At 57.6% G+C, this 19703-nt stretch overlaps 1 protein-coding gene across 3 annotated transcripts in view; it reads left to right on the forward strand.

Moving 5' to 3' along the window:
- LOC144786191 (vomeronasal type-2 receptor 26-like) overlaps positions 1 to 19703 on the forward strand; it is a 410564-nt gene that overhangs the window by 250269 nt on the left and 140592 nt on the right. For all 3 annotated transcript variants that reach the window (XM_078665190.1, XM_078665189.1, XM_078665191.1), the window contains one exon: positions 17098 to 17892. In XM_078665190.1, the coding sequence (XP_078521316.1) occupies positions 17113 to 17892 (780 nt within the window). In that variant the 5' untranslated portion in view covers positions 17098 to 17112. The remainder of the gene's footprint in view (positions 1 to 17097; positions 17893 to 19703) is intronic.

Raw genomic sequence — 19703 nt, forward strand, 5'->3', positions numbered from 1 at the left:
CAAAGGCTATTTTTATATATAACCTTGTGTGGAGTTTCCTTTTTGGTTGGCCTTGGGTGTTGTTGCTGGGTGCGCGCGCAAACACTTAACCTACATTTCCTCCTGGATAAGCCTTACTGCTCGTGTCACGTTACCTAGAGGGTGAGCAGGGGTTATCTTTGGCGTGTAACTCCCTTGCCCTGACTAGAGTGGGGGTTTCTGCCTGACTTTGGCGCAAGCCTCAGCCAACCAGAAATCCCATTTCTAACACAGTCTGGCTGGGGAGACTTAATGAGACAGAGAGAACATCACTAGCGAGGTTAAGCCTCGCCCCTATTCTCCATTGGCTGGCCTCCTAAACGGTGGCCAGCCATTGGACAAGAGGTCCTAGTGACGTTCTTCTTTCTCTTTAAGCCCCATCTTTTTCAGATTGACTTCCCCGACATACTGCTGGCGTAAAAGGTTTCTTATCTTTTTTATGGGTCCAGATGGCCCCATAAAGAAGATAAGGAACGTTTTACCCCAGCAGGAAGTCCAGGTGCCCAGTCTGAAAAACAGGGGGCTTAGAGACAAATGGCGAGCGCTTGTTTTAATTTAATTTTGGGGCCGCCAATGCTTGTTAGTGATCCGACCCCCAATACCTAGGTTTTGTCAACCTCCACTGTGGCCTCCTCCCAAGAAAACTCCTGTGGGTTGAATTCGTGAGGCTTAGGAGGGCCAAAGTCCTTGCCTTTGCATGTGTTCACAGTTGCACAAGTAACATGTTATGACAAGTCAACTGCACCAGATCAGACCAAACTGGACTGAAGCAGCACATTTTCCTGGGCTCGTCTAGGCTCTCCCTACCCAACCCATACTGCAGCGACCCCCTCCCCTTTCTTTCCAAATGAACCATCCCCTTCGTGGCCAATTGGGGCTTAACAGCTCACGCACACCCTTTTCCGCCACCCCTCTTTCACACACCGCTTCTCTCCCCTCCCTGCCAGCGCCGGTCTCACCAAGGCTAGATATGATCACTGAAGCCCCTCCCCCATCCCACCGTGACCCCGCCTCCCATTCACGAAGGTCGCTCTCTCAAACCCTTTCTCCTCAGCTTCAGTGCCATCAACTGCTACAGCGGTCAGTCCAAGAATCTTTTTAGCTTAAAAAAGAAGGTGCGAGTCTGCAGAGAACAAACACAGAAACACTAACAGACCCAGTCACACCCTCACACACCCTCTCACCATCACACCCCCTCATACACCCTCACACCCCCTCACACTCTCACCCTCACACACCCTCATCCCCTCACCCTCACACCCTCTCACCCTCACACCATCACCCTCACACACCCTCTCACCCACACACCCTCACACCTTCACCCTCACACCTCCTGACCTTCACACCATCACACCCTCACCCCCTCACCCTCACACCCCCTCACCCTCATACCCCTCACCATCACACCCTCACCCTCACACCCCCTCACCCACACTCAGCCCCCTCACCCTCTCACCCACAACCCTCACCCCCCTCATCCTCACCTCCCCTCACTTCCCCTCACACCTTCACCCTCACTCACCCTCACCCTCACACCCCCTCACCCTCACACCCCTTCACCCTCACACCCCCTCACCCTCCATCACCCTCACCCACCCCCTCACCCTCACACCCCCACACCCTTAGCCTCACACACCATCACCCTCACACCCCCTTACCCTCACACCCCCTTCACCCTTACACCCCTCAGCCCCTCACCCTCACACACCCTCACAACCTCACATACCCCCACCCTCTCACACTCTCACACACCATCACACACCCGCACCCTCACACCCCTCACCCTCACACCCCCTCACCCTCACCCTCACACCCCCTTACCCTCACACACCCCCTCACCCTCACACCCCCTCACCCTCACACCCTCACCCTCAAACCCCCTCACCCTCACACCCCCTCACCCTTACACACCCCCTCACCCTCACACACCCCTCACCCACACACCCCCTCACCCTCACACCCCCTCACCCTTACACACCCCCTCACCCTCACACACACCCTCACCCTCGCACCCCCTCACACCCTCCCCCTCACACCCCCTCCCCCTCACACACTTTCCCTCACACACCCTCACCCTCACACACCCTCACCCTCCCACCCCCTCACCCTCACACCCTCTCACACACACCCTCACCCTCACACCCCCTCACCCTCATACCCTCACCCTCACACCCCCTCACCCTCACACCCCCTCACCCTCACACCCCCTCACCTTCAAAACCCCTCTTCCTCACACACCCCCTCACACCCCCTTACAATCACACAGCCCTCACCCTCACATCACCTCACCCTCACACCCTCACACACCCTCACACCCTCACACCCCCTCACCATCTCACCCTCACACTCCCTCACTCTCTCACCCTCTCACTCTCACACCCTCAACCTCACGCTCACACACCCTCACCCTCACACACCCTCACCCCCCTCACCCTCACACACCCTTACACCCCCTTACTCCCCCTCCCCCTCACACCCCCTCACCCTCACAACCCTCTCACCCTCACACACCCTCAATCACCCTCACACCCACACACTCCCCACCCTCACCCTCACACCCCCTCTCACCCTCACACCCCCTCACTCACCCTCACACACCCTCACACACCCTCTCACACCCTCACACAACCTCTCACACCATCACTCACCCTCACACACCCTCTCACCCTCAGACACCCTCACTCACCCTCACTCACACCCTCACCCTCACAGCCCCTCACCCTCACACCCCCTCTCTCTCATCCCAACCACACTCACACCTCCTTACCCCCCTCCCCCTCACCCTCACACACACACACCCCCTCACCCTCACACCCCTCACCCCCTCACCCTCACACCCCCCTCACAACCTCACACACCCTCACCCTCTCACACCCTCACACACCATCACACAATCTCACCCTCGCACACCCTCACCCTCACACCCCCTCACCCTCACACCCCCCTCACCCTCACCCTCACCCTGACACCCTCACCCTCAAACACCCACAACCTCACCCTCACACAGCCTCACACCCACTCACCCTCACACCCCCTCACCCTCACACCCCCCTCACTCTCACACCTCCCCCTTACCCTCACACACCCCTCACCCTCACACCCCTCACCCTCACACACTCACCCTGACACACCCTCACACCCCCTCACCCTGACACCCCCTGACACCCCCCTCACCCTCACACCCCCCACCCTCAACCCCTCACCCTCACACCCCCTCACCCTCACACCCCCCACCCTCACACCCCCTCACCCTCAAACCCCCTCACCCTCACCCCCCCCTCACCCTCACCCCCTCACCCTCAAACTCCCTCACCCTCACCCTCACCCCCTCACCCTCACACACCCCTTCAGCCTCACACCCCTCACCCTCACACCCTCACACTCCCTCACACCATCTCACCCTCACACCCCCTCACCCTCTCACCCCCTCACTCTCACACCCTCACCCTCACACACCCTCACACACCCTCACCCTCACACCCCCTCACACCCTCACCCTCACACCCTCTCACCCTCACACACCTTCACCCAGTCACCCTCACACACCCTCACCCCCCCTCACTCACCCTCATGCTCACACACCCTCACAACCCTCTCACCCTCACACACCCTTACTCACCCTCACACCCTCATCCACACACCCCCTACCCTCACCCTCACACCCCCTCGCACCCTCACACACCCTCACCCACCCTCACACACCCTCACACACCCTCCCACAGCCTCACACAACCTCTCACACCATCACTCACCCTCACACACCCTCTCCCTCACCCCACCCATCCTCACACCCCCTTACCCCCTCACCCTCACCCTCACACACCCTCACTCAACCTCACACCCCCTCACCCTCACACCCCCCTCGCCCCCTCACCCTCACACACCCTCACACACCCTCACCATCTCACCCTCACACCCACTCACCCTCACTCACCCACAGACACTGTCACCCTCACCCCCTCACCCTCACCATCACCCCTCATCCTTACCCCCTCACTCTCACACACCCTCACCCTCACACCCCCTCACCCTCTCACACCCTCACACACCATCACACAATCTCACCCTCGCACACCCTCACCCTCACACCCCCTCACCCTCACACCCCCCTCACCCTCACCCTCACCCTGACACCCTCACCCTCAAACACCCACACCCTCACCCTCACACACCCTCACACCCACTCACCCTCACACACGCTCACCCTCACACCCCCTCACTCTCACACCTCCCCCTCACCCTCACACACCCCTCACCCTCACACCCCTCACCCTCACACACTCACCCTGACACACCCTCACACCCCCTCACCCTGACACCCCCTGACACCCCCCTCACCCTCACACCCCCCCACCCTCAACCCCTCACCCTCACACCCCCTCACCCTCACACCCCCCACCCTCACACCCCCTCACCCTCAAACCCCCTCATCCTCACCCCCCCTCACCCTCACCCCCTCACCCTCAAACTCCCTCACCCTCACCCTCACCCCCTCACCCTCACACACCCCTTCAGCCTCACACCCCTCACCCTCACACCCTCACACCATCTCACCCTCACACCCCCTCACCCTCTCACCCCCTCACTCTCACACCCTCACCCTCACACACCCTCACACACCCTCACCCTCACACCCCCTCACACCCTCACCCTCACACCCTCTCACCCTCACACACCTTCACCCAGTCACCCTCACACACCCTCACACCCCCTCACTCACCCTCACGCTCACACACCCTCACAACCCTCTCACCCTCACACACCCTTACTCACCCTCACACCCTCATCCACACACCCCCTACCCTCACCCTCACACCCCCTCGCACCCTCACACACCCTCACCCACCCTCACACACCCTCACACACCCTCCCACAGCCTCACACAACCTCTCACACCATCACTCACCCTCACACCCCCTCTCCCTCACCCCACCCATCCTCACACCCCCTTACCCCCTCACCCTCACACACCCTCACTCAACCTCACACCCCCTCACCCTCACACCCCCCTCGCCCCCTCACCCTCACACACCCTCACACACCCTCACCATCTCACCCTCACACCCACTCACCCTCACTCACCCACACACACTGTCACCCTCACCCCCTCACCCTCACCATCACCCCTCATCCTTACCCCCTCACTCTCACACACCCTCACCCTCACACACCCTCACCCTCACTCACCCTCACACCCCCTCACCCTCACTCACCCTCACACACCCTCACACCCCCTCACTCTCACACACCCTCACATTCTCACACACCCTCACTCACCCCCACACCCTCAATCACACCCGCTCACCCTCACACCCCCTCACCATCACACACCCTTACTCTCACACACCCTCACACACTGTCACTCTCCCTCACACCCGCACACCCCATCACACACCCTCACTCACCCTCACCCTCAGACACCCTCTCACCCTCACCCTCACACACCCTCTCACCCTCACACACCCTCACTCACCCCCACACACCCTCACTCACCCTCTCACCCTCACCCCCTCACCCTCACACCCCCTCACCGTCACACCCCTCACCCTCACACCCCCTCACCCCCTCACCCTCACACACCCCCTCACCCTCACACCCCCTCACCCTCACACACCCTGTTGGAAAGGCGATCCCAGGGGAGACAGAAGGTGTCTGACTGCCCGCCCCGAGACCCACCTCTCTGTACAGAATAGTCCGAGCGCCGTAGGGAGGCCTCCTTGGCGAGGCTCCTCTCCTACAATCATAACAGCAGAGCAAACACACTACCTACAGATGGACACCACACTGGAGGAATATTCACAAGAATCTTTATATAAGTAATTAAGGCACGTTCTTGGCAGGATGGCAAGCAGGGATCGAGGGATCCGTAAAGTCTTGGCTTCGGGGATAGGGGGTAGCGGGACAGTCTCGGCACCAACGGGTGCGTGGATAGTTCGAGGGGTCAGGCCGCGACAGCGTCAGCAGGGCCTCGATGATAGTTCAGCTTGGTCAGGCCGCAACAGCGTCAGCAGGGCCTTGAAGGTAGTTCAGCTTGGTCAGGCCGCGACAGCGTCCGCAGGGCCTCGAAGGTAGTTCAGCTTGGTCAGGCCGCGACAGCGTCAGCAGGGCCTCGAAGGTAGTTCAGCTTGGTCAGGCCGCGAAAGCGTCAGCAGGGCCTCGAAGGTAGTTCAGCTTGGTCAGGCCGCGACAGCGTCAGCAGGGCCTCGAAGGTAGTTCAGCTTGGTCAGGCCGCGACAGCGTCAGCAGGGCCTCGAAGGTTCCAGGTGCAAGAGTTCGGATCAGGATCAGCCGCGACGAGGTCAGCAGGGCTTCGACTTCAAGATACAACTGAAGTCCTAATCCAGGGCTGGCCCAGATATAGGACTGGAGTCCTTTGATGTCCGTACCCTCGCGCCTGGGGTTCAGAGGGACCGGGATGAAGGTGTCCAGACACCCAGCAGGGGGGTGGAGCCAGCGCCCAGGGAGGCTGGAGGGCGATTGATACCAGGCGTCCGGGGACGGCTGGAGGCCCATCGAAACTCCCCTTCTCCGGGATCCGCCAAGTGGCCACTCAACCACCTGGGAGGATCTTGGTGCCTCGATGTCGGGGCTTGCTGGGCCGGGCCCAGGGAAGGCTGCGGCCACGTGCTCGGGACGTGATGGCCCCAAGATGGCGTCGGGCCGGGCATGGTGGCCTGGCATGGGCGACCGTCCGGCAGCGTTGTTGAGCGGGGACCGCCGGGGTACCAGGAAGGGGGAGAGCCGTAGGTTGCCGGGGAGGCTGCTCTCGCCGAGGGTTCGTGAATGTTCGAGTTAGGGGGGTCGACAGCAGGTCAACGGAGGCCCGATGTCGTCCGGGGCCCGCCATGCGGAAGGGGTCGGACCACGCCATGAGGCCGTGTCCAACACACGTCCCCCCCAGCTGAATGCTCCACAGTGAAATCCATCCCTTGGAGGGAGATGGACCATCGCAACAGCTTCGGGTTTTCGCCCCGCATGTGCATCAGCCACCGTAGGGGCCGGTGGTCGATCTGCACCCGGAAGTGGATGCCGAAGAGGTAGGGCCTGAGTTTCTTGAGGGCCCACACGACGGCGAAGGCCTCTCTCTCGATGGTGCTCCATCGTTGTTCTCTGGCCAGCAGCCGCTGGCTGATGAAGGCCACAGGATGGTCAACCCCCTCGGGGTCAATCTGGGAGAGGACGGCCCCGATGCCGTGCTCCGAGGCGTCGGTCTGGACTACAAACTCTCGGCTGTAGTCGGGGGCCTGGAGCACAGGGGCGGTGCACATGGCCGTCTTTAGAGTCTCGAAGGCCACCTGACACGCGGGTGTCCATTGTACTTTCTGTGGCCGGTTCTTCGAAGTCAGTTCTGTGAGGGGCCCCACAATGCTCCCATAGTTTTTGATGAAGCGCCGATAATATCCAGTGAGCCCCAGGAAGGCTCGGACGGCGGTCTGGGTGACTGGGGGCTCCCAGGCTATGATGGCGTCAATCTTAGGCCGGAGTGGAGCCACTTGGCCGCTCCCCACTTGGTGTCCCAGATAGGTCACGGACCCTTGGCCTATCTGGCACTTGCTGGCTTTCACAGTTAGTCCGGCCCGTTGGATGGCCGTCAGGACCTCCCAGAGGTGCTTCAGGTGCTCGGCCCAGTGGAGGCTGTACACGGCAATGTCGTCTAGGTAGGCGGCACTGAATCCTTCCAACCCCGCCAGCACCTTGTTTACTAGTCTCTGGAAGGTGGCCGGGGCGTTTTTCATGCCGAAGGGCATCACCTTGAACTGAAAGTGACCATCGGGGGTGGAGAAGGCTGAACGCTCCTGGGCGCCAGGGGTGAGGCCGATCTGCCAGTACCCGGCTGTGAGGTCGAAGGTACTGAGGTACTTGGCGGCTCCCAGGCGGTCGATTAGTTCGTCGGCCCGGGGGAGGGGATGTGCGTCGGTTTTGGTAACAGCGTTCAGTCCCCGGTAGTCGACACAGAACCTGAGTTCTGGCGGGTTGCCAGGGGCGGCCGCCTTGGGGACCAGGACAACCGGGCTGGCCCATGGACTGTCGGAGGCCCCCAGGGCCAGCATCTTGGTAACTTCTGTTTGGATGCAAGTCCGAACTCGGTCGGGGAGTCGGTAGGCCCGGTGTCGCACTGGTTGGCTGTCCCCGGTGTCGACATTGTGGACACACCACTGGGTAACCCCGGGGGTGAGGGAGAACAGGTCCGTGAATTGCCCCAACAGTTCTTGGCAGTCTCTGCGTTGCGCGGGGGTCAGGTCGGGGGAGAGAGATATCCCCTCGACGGAACCGTCCTTCTCAGCGCACGTTAGGAGGTCGGGCAAGGGCTCGGAGTCGTCTTCGGCCCCATCGTCGGTTGCTAGCAGTAGGCTTAGTTCGGTGCGGGCGAGGTGAGGCTGGAGCCGGTTGGCGTGCAGAACCCGGAGGGGGTTCCGGGGAGACTCCAGGTCCACGAGGTAGGTGACGGGGCTCTTGCGCTCGATCACTTTGAAGGGGCCCGACCATTTGTCCTGGAGGGCACAAGGTTCGACCGGGGACATGACCCAGACCTGCTGGCCCGGCTCGAACTCGATGGATGAAGAGTTCTGATCATACCAGCGCTTCATGTCCTCCTGGCTGGCCTCTAGGTTGGCCTCGGCAAGGGCCCGGAACTTCCGAGTCTGGTTTCGGAGGGTCAGGAGGTACCGGTAGACGTCCGGCGGCGCGTCTTGGACTGTAGTTTCCCAGCCTTCCTTGACCAGGCTGAGAGGACCTCGAACAGGGTGGCCGTATAAGAGCTCAAAGGGGCTGAACCCCAGGGACTTCTGCGGTACCTCCCGATAGGCAAACAAGAGGCACGGCAGCAGAACATCCCATTTGCGGCGGAGGGGCTCTTCTAGGCCCTGGATCATCCCCTTGAGTGTCCGGTTAAACCGCTCCACAAGCCCATTTCCTTGGGGGTGATACGGGGTGGTGAACTTGTATGCGACCCCGCACTGTTGCCACAGGGACCGCATATATTTCGAGATAAAGTTCGTGCCCCGATCGCTCACGACCTCTCGGGGGAACCCCACTCGGGAGAAGATCCCCATCAGGGCTCGGCCCACCACGGGAGCCGTGATTGTTCGGAGGGGGATAGCTTCGGGATAGCGGGTGGCATGGTCCACCAGGACAAGGATGAAGCGATGCCCCTGCGAGGTTTGGGGGTCCAGAGGCCCCACAATGTCAATCTCCACTCGCTCGAAGGGGGTGGTCACTACTGGAAAGGGTTGGAGCGGGGCCTTCACCTTCCCCCGCTCTTTCCGCTGGCTTGGCTGGTCGGGCAGGTGCGGCAGTGGTTGTGCACATCGTTGCGCATTTTGGGCCAATAGAAGTGGGTCACCAGGCGACTGTAGGTTTTGTCCTGCCCCAGGTGCCCGGCGAGGGGCACATCGTGTGCCAGGTTCAAAAGGAAGTCTCTCAATTGTAGGGGGACCACTAACACTCGGCTGGCCCCCAGCTCGGCAATTTTCTGTTCACTGTATAGGAGGCCGTTGTCCCAGTAGACCCAGTGGGACCCCGAGGTGTCCCCGGTAGCTTGGGCAGTGGCTTGCTGGCGGGTCCCCTCGAGGGAAGGGCAAGTCTTCTGTTCCTGTCGGAATTGTTCTTGGGTGGGACCACCCTCTTCGCGCCATTGGGCTAGTTCAGGTATGTCGCTGAGCTTGGTTCCGCGGTCGGGCTCCGATGGTCGGGGCTCGGAGTCGGATTCTTCGCGGTCTGCGGGGGGTGGTGGCTCGGGCCACGGTTGGCCGGCTCTTCGGTTGGGGCGGCCTCGGTGGCCGCCGGGGCTCGGGCCGCCATAGATCGGGTCGTCGCGCAGACCCACTCTGGTAGTCCCATCACCCCGAGGTGCTCTCTCCGCTCGACTTGGGCCCAGGGCGAGCTCTCGAGGTCGTTTCCAAGGAGGCAGTCTACGGGGGCGTCGTCCCGGACGGTCACCTTGAGGGTGCCCGACACTCCCCCCCACTCGAAGGGGATTCGGGCCATCTGGCATAGAGTTTCGGAGTTGTCGGCGGCCCTCACGGGGCATCGTACGTTTGGTATGATCTGTTCGGGGGTCACCAGGTGGCAGCGGACGGCCGTCACACTGGCTCCCGTGTCTCGGAGGGCTTCGGTCCGTCGTCCATTGATGTGGACCCATTGACGGTACTTTCGAGTGTTGCTCGGTAGCGGGGCCTGGGGGACCATGTCTCTTTGGCCCAGGCAGGCTAGGGCGGCCGGCTCATATTCTATCTGATCTTCTTCGTAGATCTCTTCGTCTTCTTCCCCCCCTTCTCCTAGGGCTGCAGCAGCGAACTGGCGGGTTGGAGGCCCAGTGGTGCCGGGACGCTGGTTCATGGGGCAGAGGGGGTCACTGGCATAGTGACCTGGCCGCTGGCACCTGTGGCAAGTAATGTTCGGGCGGGGCCCTGGCCGTGCTGGGGGGGTCCCTCTTCTGATCAGGGACGGTGAAGGGTTATTCTGGGGGGACCCCCGAGGTGGACTCCGGCCCGAGGCCGGTGGAAAGTCTCGGCTCCGGTTCTGGCCTCCTCCGCCGCCTCGCTGGCGGGGGTGCCCCCGGCCGTTCGGTCCTGTTTCTCCTATCGGGGTCCGGGGGACCCGGGTGCTCACCCATCGATCAGCCTCAACGGCGAGTTTTTGGGGCTCGGTCAGCTTGCTGTCGAGTAGATGCTGTCTGAGCTCGACGAAGCAGTTGTTGGAGAGGTGCTCCCAAACGATGAGGTCGAACAGCTGCTCGTAGGTGGACACTTTGCTGCCCTTTATCCATCCTTCCAGGGCCCTGCTATAAAAGTTCACGTACTCCACCCACGTTGTACCGGGGATTTTTGTGCAGTCTCTGAATCTCTGCCGGTACATCTCAGGGGTGAGGCCATACCGGACGATCAGGGCGTCCTTCATGTGGTCATAGGAGGACATCACGTCCTCGGCCAGATCTAGCAGGGTGTCTCTTCCTTCGCTGACGAATCTCCCCCATAAGCCGGCACCACAGTCTTTTCGCGGGATGCGGTGCGCGGTCATGGCAACTTCGTACGCTTTGAACCATTGCTGGATATCGTCATTTTTGTAGTACTCCTTGACGATATCCTTCGGGATGTGGACCTTCGGGTCGAGAGGAGGTGGGGGGTTACGGGCTATTGCGGCACCAGCTTCTTCTATCTTGGCTTTGATCTCTAGTTCTTTGAGGCCACGCTCGTGTTCATACGTGAGCTTCTTTTCTTCCAATTCCCTTTGCCTTCGTCTTTCTTCCAGATCTCCCTCTAATCGTCGTTGCTCAAGGGCCATTTTTTCTCTGCTAATTGGAGTTCTCTGTCCAGCCGGAGTCGGGCGAGCTCTAGTTCATGGATCCGACTCCGCTCTCGCTCCCGGGCGTCCTCGTGGGAGAGGCCCGGTTCTCGGTTGTCGGTTCTTGCTTCTACGGGGGCGATGACGGTACTCACAGGTATTTCTAGGACAATGTCATTGTTCGTTTGGGGGGTCGCCGCTCCGGTCTCTACCCAAGTTTGCAGCGCTTCTTTGAGATCGTCTTTCGTGCTTAGTCCGGTGGTAGCGATACCCAAGTCTTTGCAAAATTGTTTAAGTTCTTTATGGGTGTACTCCTCTAATCGTTCCTTCTGGAACTCTGTGGTCGTTCCGGCTTCCTTAGTAGTCATCGTGGTGGTGGGTCTCTGTTAGTAGTGACGTGTTACTCGCTGTACGATTTGCGCGGGCTCGGATCCCGTCGCATGCCACCAATGTTGGAAAGGCGATCCCAGGGGAGACAGAAGGTGTCTGACTGCCCGCCCCGAGACCCACCTCTCTGTACAGAATAGGCCGAGCGCCGTAGGGAGGCCTCCTTGGCGAGGCTCCTCTCCTACAATCGTAACAGCAGAGCAAACACACTACCTAAAGATGGACACCACACAGGAGGAATATTCACAAGAATCTTTATATAAGTAATTAAGGCACGTTCTTGGCAGGATGGCCAGCAGGGATCGAGGGATCCGTAAAGTCTTGGCTTCGGGGATAGGGGGTAGCGGGACAGTCTCGGCACCAACGGGTGCGTGGATAGTTCGAGGGGTCAGGCCGCGACAGCGTCAGCTGGGCCTCGATGATAGTTCAGCTTGGTCAGGCCACGACAGCGTCAGCAGGGCCTTGAAGGTAGTTCAGCTTGGTCAGGCCGCAACAGCGTCCGCAGGGCCTCGAAGGTAGTTCAGCTTGGTCAGGCCGCGACAGCGTCAGCAGGGCCTCGAAGGTAGTTCAGCTTGGTCAGGCCGCGACAGCGTCAGCAGGGCCTCGAAGGTAGTTCAGCTTGGTCAGGTCGCGACAGCGTCAGCAGGGCCTCGAAGGTAGTTCAGCTTGGTCAGGCCGCGACAGCGTCAGCAGGGCCTCGAAGGTTCCAGGTGCAAGAGTTCGGATCAGGATCAGCCGCGACGAGGTCAGCAGGGCTTCGACTCCAAGATACAACTGAAGTCCTAATCCAGGGCTGGCCCAGATATAGGACTGGAGTCCTTTGATGTCCGGACCCTCGCGCCTGGGGTTCAGAGGGGCCGGGATGAAGGTGTCCAGACACCCAGCAGGGGGGTGGAGCCAGCGCCCAGGGAGGCTGGAGGGCGATTGATACCAGGCGTCCGGGGACGGCTGGAGGTCCATCGAAACTCCCCTTCTCCGGGATCCGCCAAGTGGCCACTCAACCACCTGGGAGGATCTTGGTGCCTCGATGTCAGGGCTTGCTGGGCCGGGCCCAGGGAAGGCTGCGGCCACGTGCTCGGGACGTGATGGCCCCAAGATGGCGTCGGGCCGGGCATGGTGGCCTGGCATGGGCGACCGTCCGGCAGCGTTGTTGAGCGGGGACCGCCGGGGTACCAGGAAGGGGGAGAGCCGTAGGTTGCCGGGGAGGCTGCTCTCGCCGAGGGTTCGTGAATGTTCGTGTTAGGGGGGTCGACAGCAGGTCGACGGAGGCCCGATGTCGTCCGGGGCCCGCCATGCGGAAGGGGTCGGACCACGCCATGAGGCCGTGTCCAACACACCCTCACACCACCTCACCCTCACACACCCTCACCCTCACCCCCCTCACCCTCACCCCCTCACCTTCCTCTCCCTCACTCTCCCTCACCTTCACCCCCTCACACACCCTCAACCTCACACCCCCTCACCATTACACCCCCTCACACCCTCACACACGCTCACATCCTCACACCCCCTCACCCTCACACCCACACACCCCCTCAAACATCCCCTCACCCTCACCCCCTCACACCCTCACCCTCACACCCCCACACCATCACCCTCACAAACCCTCAAACCCTCACACCCCCTCACCCTCACACCCCCTCACCCTCACACACCCCCTCACCCTCACACACCCCCTCACCCCCTCACCCTCACACCCCATCACCCTCACACCCTCACATACCCTCACCCCTCACCTTCACACCCCCTCACCTTCACGTCCCCTCACCCTCACACCCTCACACACCCTCACACCCCGTCACCCTCACACCCCTTCACCCTCACACCCCCTCACCCTCACACCCCCTCACCCTCACACCCTCACACACCCTCACACACCCTCACCATCTCACCCTCACACCCCTCACCCTCACACCCCCTCACCATCACACCCTCAAACACCCTCACCCTCACACACCCTCACACCCCTTCACCCTCACACCCCTTCACCCTCACACCCCCTCACCCTCACCCTCACATACCCTCACTCACCTACACCCTCACCCTTATCCTCCCTCACCCTCATACACCCTCACACACCCTTACACCCGCTCACCCTCACCCTCACACCCCTGCACCCTCACCCTCATATCCCCTCACCCTCCCTCACACTCCCTCACCCTCACCCACCCTCACACATCCTCACTCACCCTCACATCCTCACGCCTCTTCACCCTCACACACCCTCACTCACCCTCACACCCTCCCCCTCCCTCTCTCACAGCCTCTCACACTCACACACCCTCACACACCCTCACTCACCCTCACACACCCTCTCACCCTCACTCGCCCTCACACCCTCACCCTCACACCCTCACACACCCTCACACACCCTCACACCCTCACCCTCACACCCCCTCACCCTCTCACCCCCTCACACCCCCTCACCCACACACCCTCACACACCCTCTCACCCTCACACACCCTCACTCACCCTCTCACCCTTGCACACCCTCACACACCCTCTCACACCCTCACTCACCCTCTCACCCTCACCCACCCTCTCACCCCTCACCCTCACACACCCTCACCCTCACACCCCCTCACCCTCACACACCCTCCCACCCTCTCACCCTCACTCACCCTCGCATCTAGGCGCTGTGGCTGGTCCATTCTACAGGGCTGTAGAGGGCGCTGTATGGCGTGCCTTCACTGTTCGCCGTCCCGCCATCTCGAGGATTATCTCTCTCCATCCAGACATATGTCCCAGATAGCAACCCCTCCCGTTGTCAGACGCGGATTGATCCAAAGTCTGATGTTCCTAATTTATACCTTTGCCTTCACATGTACTGACTAATTTGTGCCCCCCTCTCACTGCTAAAGGGAGTACAGCCCCCTCTTACCCTGCAGTGGACACCTCTCGCCAGTGACCCGGTCATGCCCACTTCCTAATCTGCCACAAGGCTTTCTCCCACTGAAGCGTGTGCTCTTCCTTTGACACCCCACCCCCACTCTCATATGTTCCAAGTCTTCACCCCCCCAAAACAGCAACGTGATCGCTATTCACAGAGTCGCAAATATGCAGAAGGTGGTCGACACCTTGTCCCTTCCAAGGTGACCCTGTGGGGTCTCAGCCCCAGACTTATGAAGGGCTCAGGGTGTCCTTCAGTGTAGGGACCACAATACCCCAGGAGGGTAGTGGAGGATGCCGGGATACCTGGCGAATGTAACCAGTGATGCTCCCTACCAAGGGGGTGTAACCTTAGACGTCTGTCCTCACAGGGTGCGAAGAGGCCTGTCTGTGAAGGGAATGTAACTAGTGCCTGCCTACAAAGGGAATGCAAACCTAGATGACTGCCTTCCAAAGCATTGTTGCTGTAGATGCCTAGATGCCCTGAAAGTATCGTCCCAGACGTCTTAATACAAGGGAATGACTGTGGAATGTAACCATACATGTGTACACACTGGAATTACTAGATAATGGAACCTCCACAGCCAGGAAACGTAGCTTAGGTGTGTAAATGTCCCTGTAGTATGTAGCTGTATATATCCTGTTAGTGCAGTGTGACTACCAATGTCAAAGGTTACAAGGAAGCCTAACCGCATAATTCTAGACTCTTTACGATTGTGGAAACGTCATTAAAGACTGTTACACACCCAGGGAATGTAATTGCAGATGCCTCTTAAGCAGCTATTGTACATTTCTGGCGACCCATGGGGTGTTAGAGCAGCTGTTATGGAATGTGCAGTGCTGCTGTGTTATTCAGTAGATTTGCAGAGGCGGGGCAGCTGTGGGAACGAGGTTAGACAACTTGGGCAATGAGTAGGTAAGTAGGTGATCGGCCTAAACTGGGGAATGACTGCCCTAATGCTGACTGACCTGCTTTGGAAATCTCACTGATCATTGATTCAGAGAGCAGAACATACTGCTGAGAGGAGGGAGGGGGCAGGAGGAAGGAGGGGGCAGGCAGCCATGAAAAGGGAATACTGTGTAACCTGGTTCCTATGCTTCAAGCCTTTGCTGACTCTTGGAATAATGCTCTGGGGCTCTGTGTATGTGTGTGTGGCTCTGTGTATGTGTGTGTGGCTCTGTCTGTGTGTGTGGCTCTGTCTGTGTGTGTGGCGCTCTGTGTGTGTGGCGCTCTGTGTGTGACGCTCTGTGTGTGTTTGGGGCTCTGTGTGTGTGTGGCCCTCTTTGTGTGTGTGTGGCACTCTGTGTGTGTTTGTGTGTGGGGGTGCTCTGTGTGTGAGTATGGCTCTCTGTGTGTGTGGCTCTGTGTGTGTGTGGCTCTGTGTGTGTGTGGCTCTGTGTGTCTGTGTGTGTGTGTGTGTGTGTGTGCGTGGCTCTGTGTGTGTGGCTCTGTACGTGTGTGGCTGTGTGTGGCTGTGTGTGTGGCTCTGTGTGTGTCTCTGTGGCTCTGTGTGTGTGTGCGTGTGGCTCTGTATGTGTGTGTGTGTGTGGGGCTGTGTGTGTGTGTGTGTGGCTCTGTGTGTGTGGCTCTCTGTGTGTGTGTGGCTCTGTGTGTGTGTGGGTGCAAATGCAATAGGTCTCGCATTTGCGAGAGATTAAGCTATTGGCATTGTAAATGACAATGCCATTTATTTATTTGCTTTCAAAACCAACACATAAATAACAATGCCAATAGCTCTAACTTTTGCAAAGGGGAGACCGTTGCATTGTAAATGCTTGTTTAGTGTGACAAGGGTACAGCGCCAATAAAGAGAACCCTTCTCTGGTATCCCTTAGCCATTTTTACCCTTCACATACACTTTCACCGTGCACATAGGACCCACCCCACACACCTGCACTCATCTAACTGCTGCTCTCAAAAAGATCTCTGCTAAATTGACCTTTCAGGGGACCCATAGGGCATTGCAGCGCCGGCCCGACGAGGAGGAAACACCCGGTGATGAAGCATGACATCCTTCGGGGTGTGTGAGGGCAACATGAGACAAGACTTGTCCTTCCCCCTGCAAAGTGGGTTCTAGACCTAGGTTTACCCCCTTGCCTATCCCTGTACTTCTTTTTTACTTCTCTTGCTGGTGAGGGGGTGACTGTTTTTGCAACGCCACCGACGGAACAGTGACCCTCCTCCCCTCCCTTGACAATGGTAATAAATAGCATTTCACCCTCCACATATCTTCATAAATACACACACACACACACGCACAACAGTAGTAGTATAGTTCAGAAGTGTGTAACAATCTTTCTGTAGGAGCAAGTTGAAAATGTGGCAGCTTAAGGAATTAATGTAGCCTCTAATTAAGCACTGTATCGACAAACCATAAACATTTCCCTTCTTATGGTCCCTTTAGTCTAAACTGCGTCTATTAGAATTGAGTTGGACTGCCAACAAAAGCCTTTGTCTTTACCATAAACGATAGACATACATGAACTGATGTGCTCACCTGTCTTGTGTTTCTCCGCAGGTTAGCTATGGCGCAATGGACACCATGTTCAACAACCGCGTGTTGTTCCCTGCATTTTACCGGACTGTCCCAAGTGAGTTCATGCAACAAGAAGTAATCATCAAGTTACTGAAGCACTTTGGCTGGACCTGGGTCGGGATGATTGTAACTGATGATGAGATCAGTCAGGGAGCAAGTGAGCAGCTGAGGACCAAGATGGCAAGCAATGGCATATGTGTTGCCTTCTCAATAAGATTGATTCACAAAATGGACTTAGCAACGCCAATGCAAATTGTGAGGAACTCCACTGCAAATGTCATTATCACCTACTCCAACACAGAGTTATTCTATTATATACTAATTGCCTTGGAAATGACTTCTGTTCCTGACAAAGTTCTCATCTTACCTGCTTCACTAGCCTTTACTGCAGAAGACCTACCTGAACCATACCTAAAACGTTTAAATGGCTCGCTGATTGTATCTGTACCAAGAAGGGAGATACCAGGTTTAAAGGAATACCTTTCTAATGCCAGTCCTGTAAATACACCAAACAATCCTTTTCTTAATCGCCTCTGGTATTTCACATTTTCATGCTACCCAAATGGCACAAAAAAAAACATTCGTAACATTTGTGAAGAGGACATAAGCCTGAGGACGGTGGGGCCCACAATCTATGACGTGGACAACTTCCGGCTTACCTTCAGTGTGTATGCCGCGGTGCATGCTGTGGCACAAGCTTTGCACAATCTCTACTTCTCTGACTTGGAACCAGGAAAATCTCCAAACAATCTCAAGAAAACGTTTTCACCGTGGCAGGTAAAATTCGAGAATGTTTTACCATCAGGGAGAGGTGTCGCCCCGCGGCCAGGGTGACTGACGCTGGAATCTGGGGATCACGGTTAGATCCCGGCTCTGGGGGCAGGTTAGCCCAGCACCATGTGATTCTGGGCAATAGCTTGCTTAATCTTCCCGTGTTCGCGCTTTACAAATGTGGATTATTATTATGATTATTATACCATCCAGAATCAACTTTGAAGTGGAACGTTCGTTTCTCTCGCACATTGCTTAGACCACCGCCACTTTTGTGTGAGTTGCCTTTCATCTGCACACACGTTGATAAGCTCGGCCTCTAGTACAAATATTGGACCTCATTTATGAGAAGTGACGCATCGCTGCGTGAAAGCAGCGATGCGTCACTTCCCAGTGCGCCCTCCTTGCAACATGATTGATGCGTCATATTTACTGTATGACGCATCATGTCGCAAGGAGTTACAGATATGTCAGTATTTCTGACGTATCTGTAGGGCGCAAAAGTGACACATTGCTGGAGTGTGTCACAAAAGTGACGCAACTGCAGCAATGTGTCCTTTCACATGGGAAGCCCCATGTGAAAGGGCTTGCGTCAGTATTACGCCTGCTGTGAGGCAGGCGTAAGATATTGACGCATTTGCATCCTAGAAGTGGCACAGTGAAATCTGGTAGATTTCACTGCGTCACTTCTACAAGGCTTACTTAGGTGAGAATGCCAACCCTGCCTACATTATATCTAACACAGGTATAATGTAGCGCAGGGGTTTACAAAGTGACGCATCTTAGATGCATCACTTTGTAAATAGGGTGTAACAGGAGGCATGTTTTACGCCTCCGATGCGTCACAGAAAGTGACGCAACGAAAGCGCAAAACTCTTGCATGGCCTCATAAATAAGGCCCATTATATTTTGCTCAAAGTTGATTAGCCATTCACTTGGTCATGTAGTCTTTTTATTAGTAACAAGAAAGCTAAAAGTCTAAGATTACTTTTTACAATTGATCCTTCAGGATTACTGACTACCAGGCTTCCAGTGCAGGGGCGGCTTCTCCGCTAAGGTGGAGGAGCATCGCCCCACTGCTCACGGAGCAGTGTCAAAAAATACAATTATAATAACACAAGTTATTTCCGTTATTATAATTTTTTTCCCTCCCAGGTTGGGTGGGGCTGGTCTCCCGTGATGTCCAGGAGGAGGAGTGGTTGCTGCACACTCCAAATTGCTCATTACTGCTTAGATGCCCCCCTCGGGCCACCCCAAGCAGTCATGCACACACTTTGCACATTCCTCACCAGGCTGCATTACATAGCCTGCTGAGAAACATACAAACCCTCCCAGGTCCAGTCTGAGCGTGGAACTACGGCACTCAGACCAATCACAACCCTGCATTGCAGTGTTGTGATTGGACAGGGGAGGGAGCCTGGGAGCTTCCTGGTACCGGAGGGACGACACAATGGAGGAGAGGCAGCTGCGGACTCGGTGCAAATGTAGGTACATTTTTTGTTCATTTTGTAATGCTGCCCCCACCTTGTGCGACCTCCACGCGCCTCTCCACTTTCGTTTAGTGCCAGCCGCTACTGGCTGCCACTGAGGTGAGGAGCACAGGGTCCCGGATTTGCTAAACTTTCACGCAATGCAACAAAGCAAGGGAACTTCTCTGTGTTGTATGAAAAGGGGGAGAGCATAAATGTACCATATTTGCAGAGATCTGGTGCAATTATGCCTTGAGCTAGTGCATGTATTCCTTTTTGTGTGCAGAATACTGCACACATGCTAAGAGGAAGTAACAAAGAGAAACAAAGTGTAGTAAATTACTTCTC

This window comes from Lissotriton helveticus, chromosome 10 (assembly GCF_964261635.1).
Source record: "Lissotriton helveticus chromosome 10, aLisHel1.1, whole genome shotgun sequence".
NCBI classification, from domain to species: domain Eukaryota; kingdom Metazoa; phylum Chordata; class Amphibia; order Caudata; family Salamandridae; genus Lissotriton; species Lissotriton helveticus.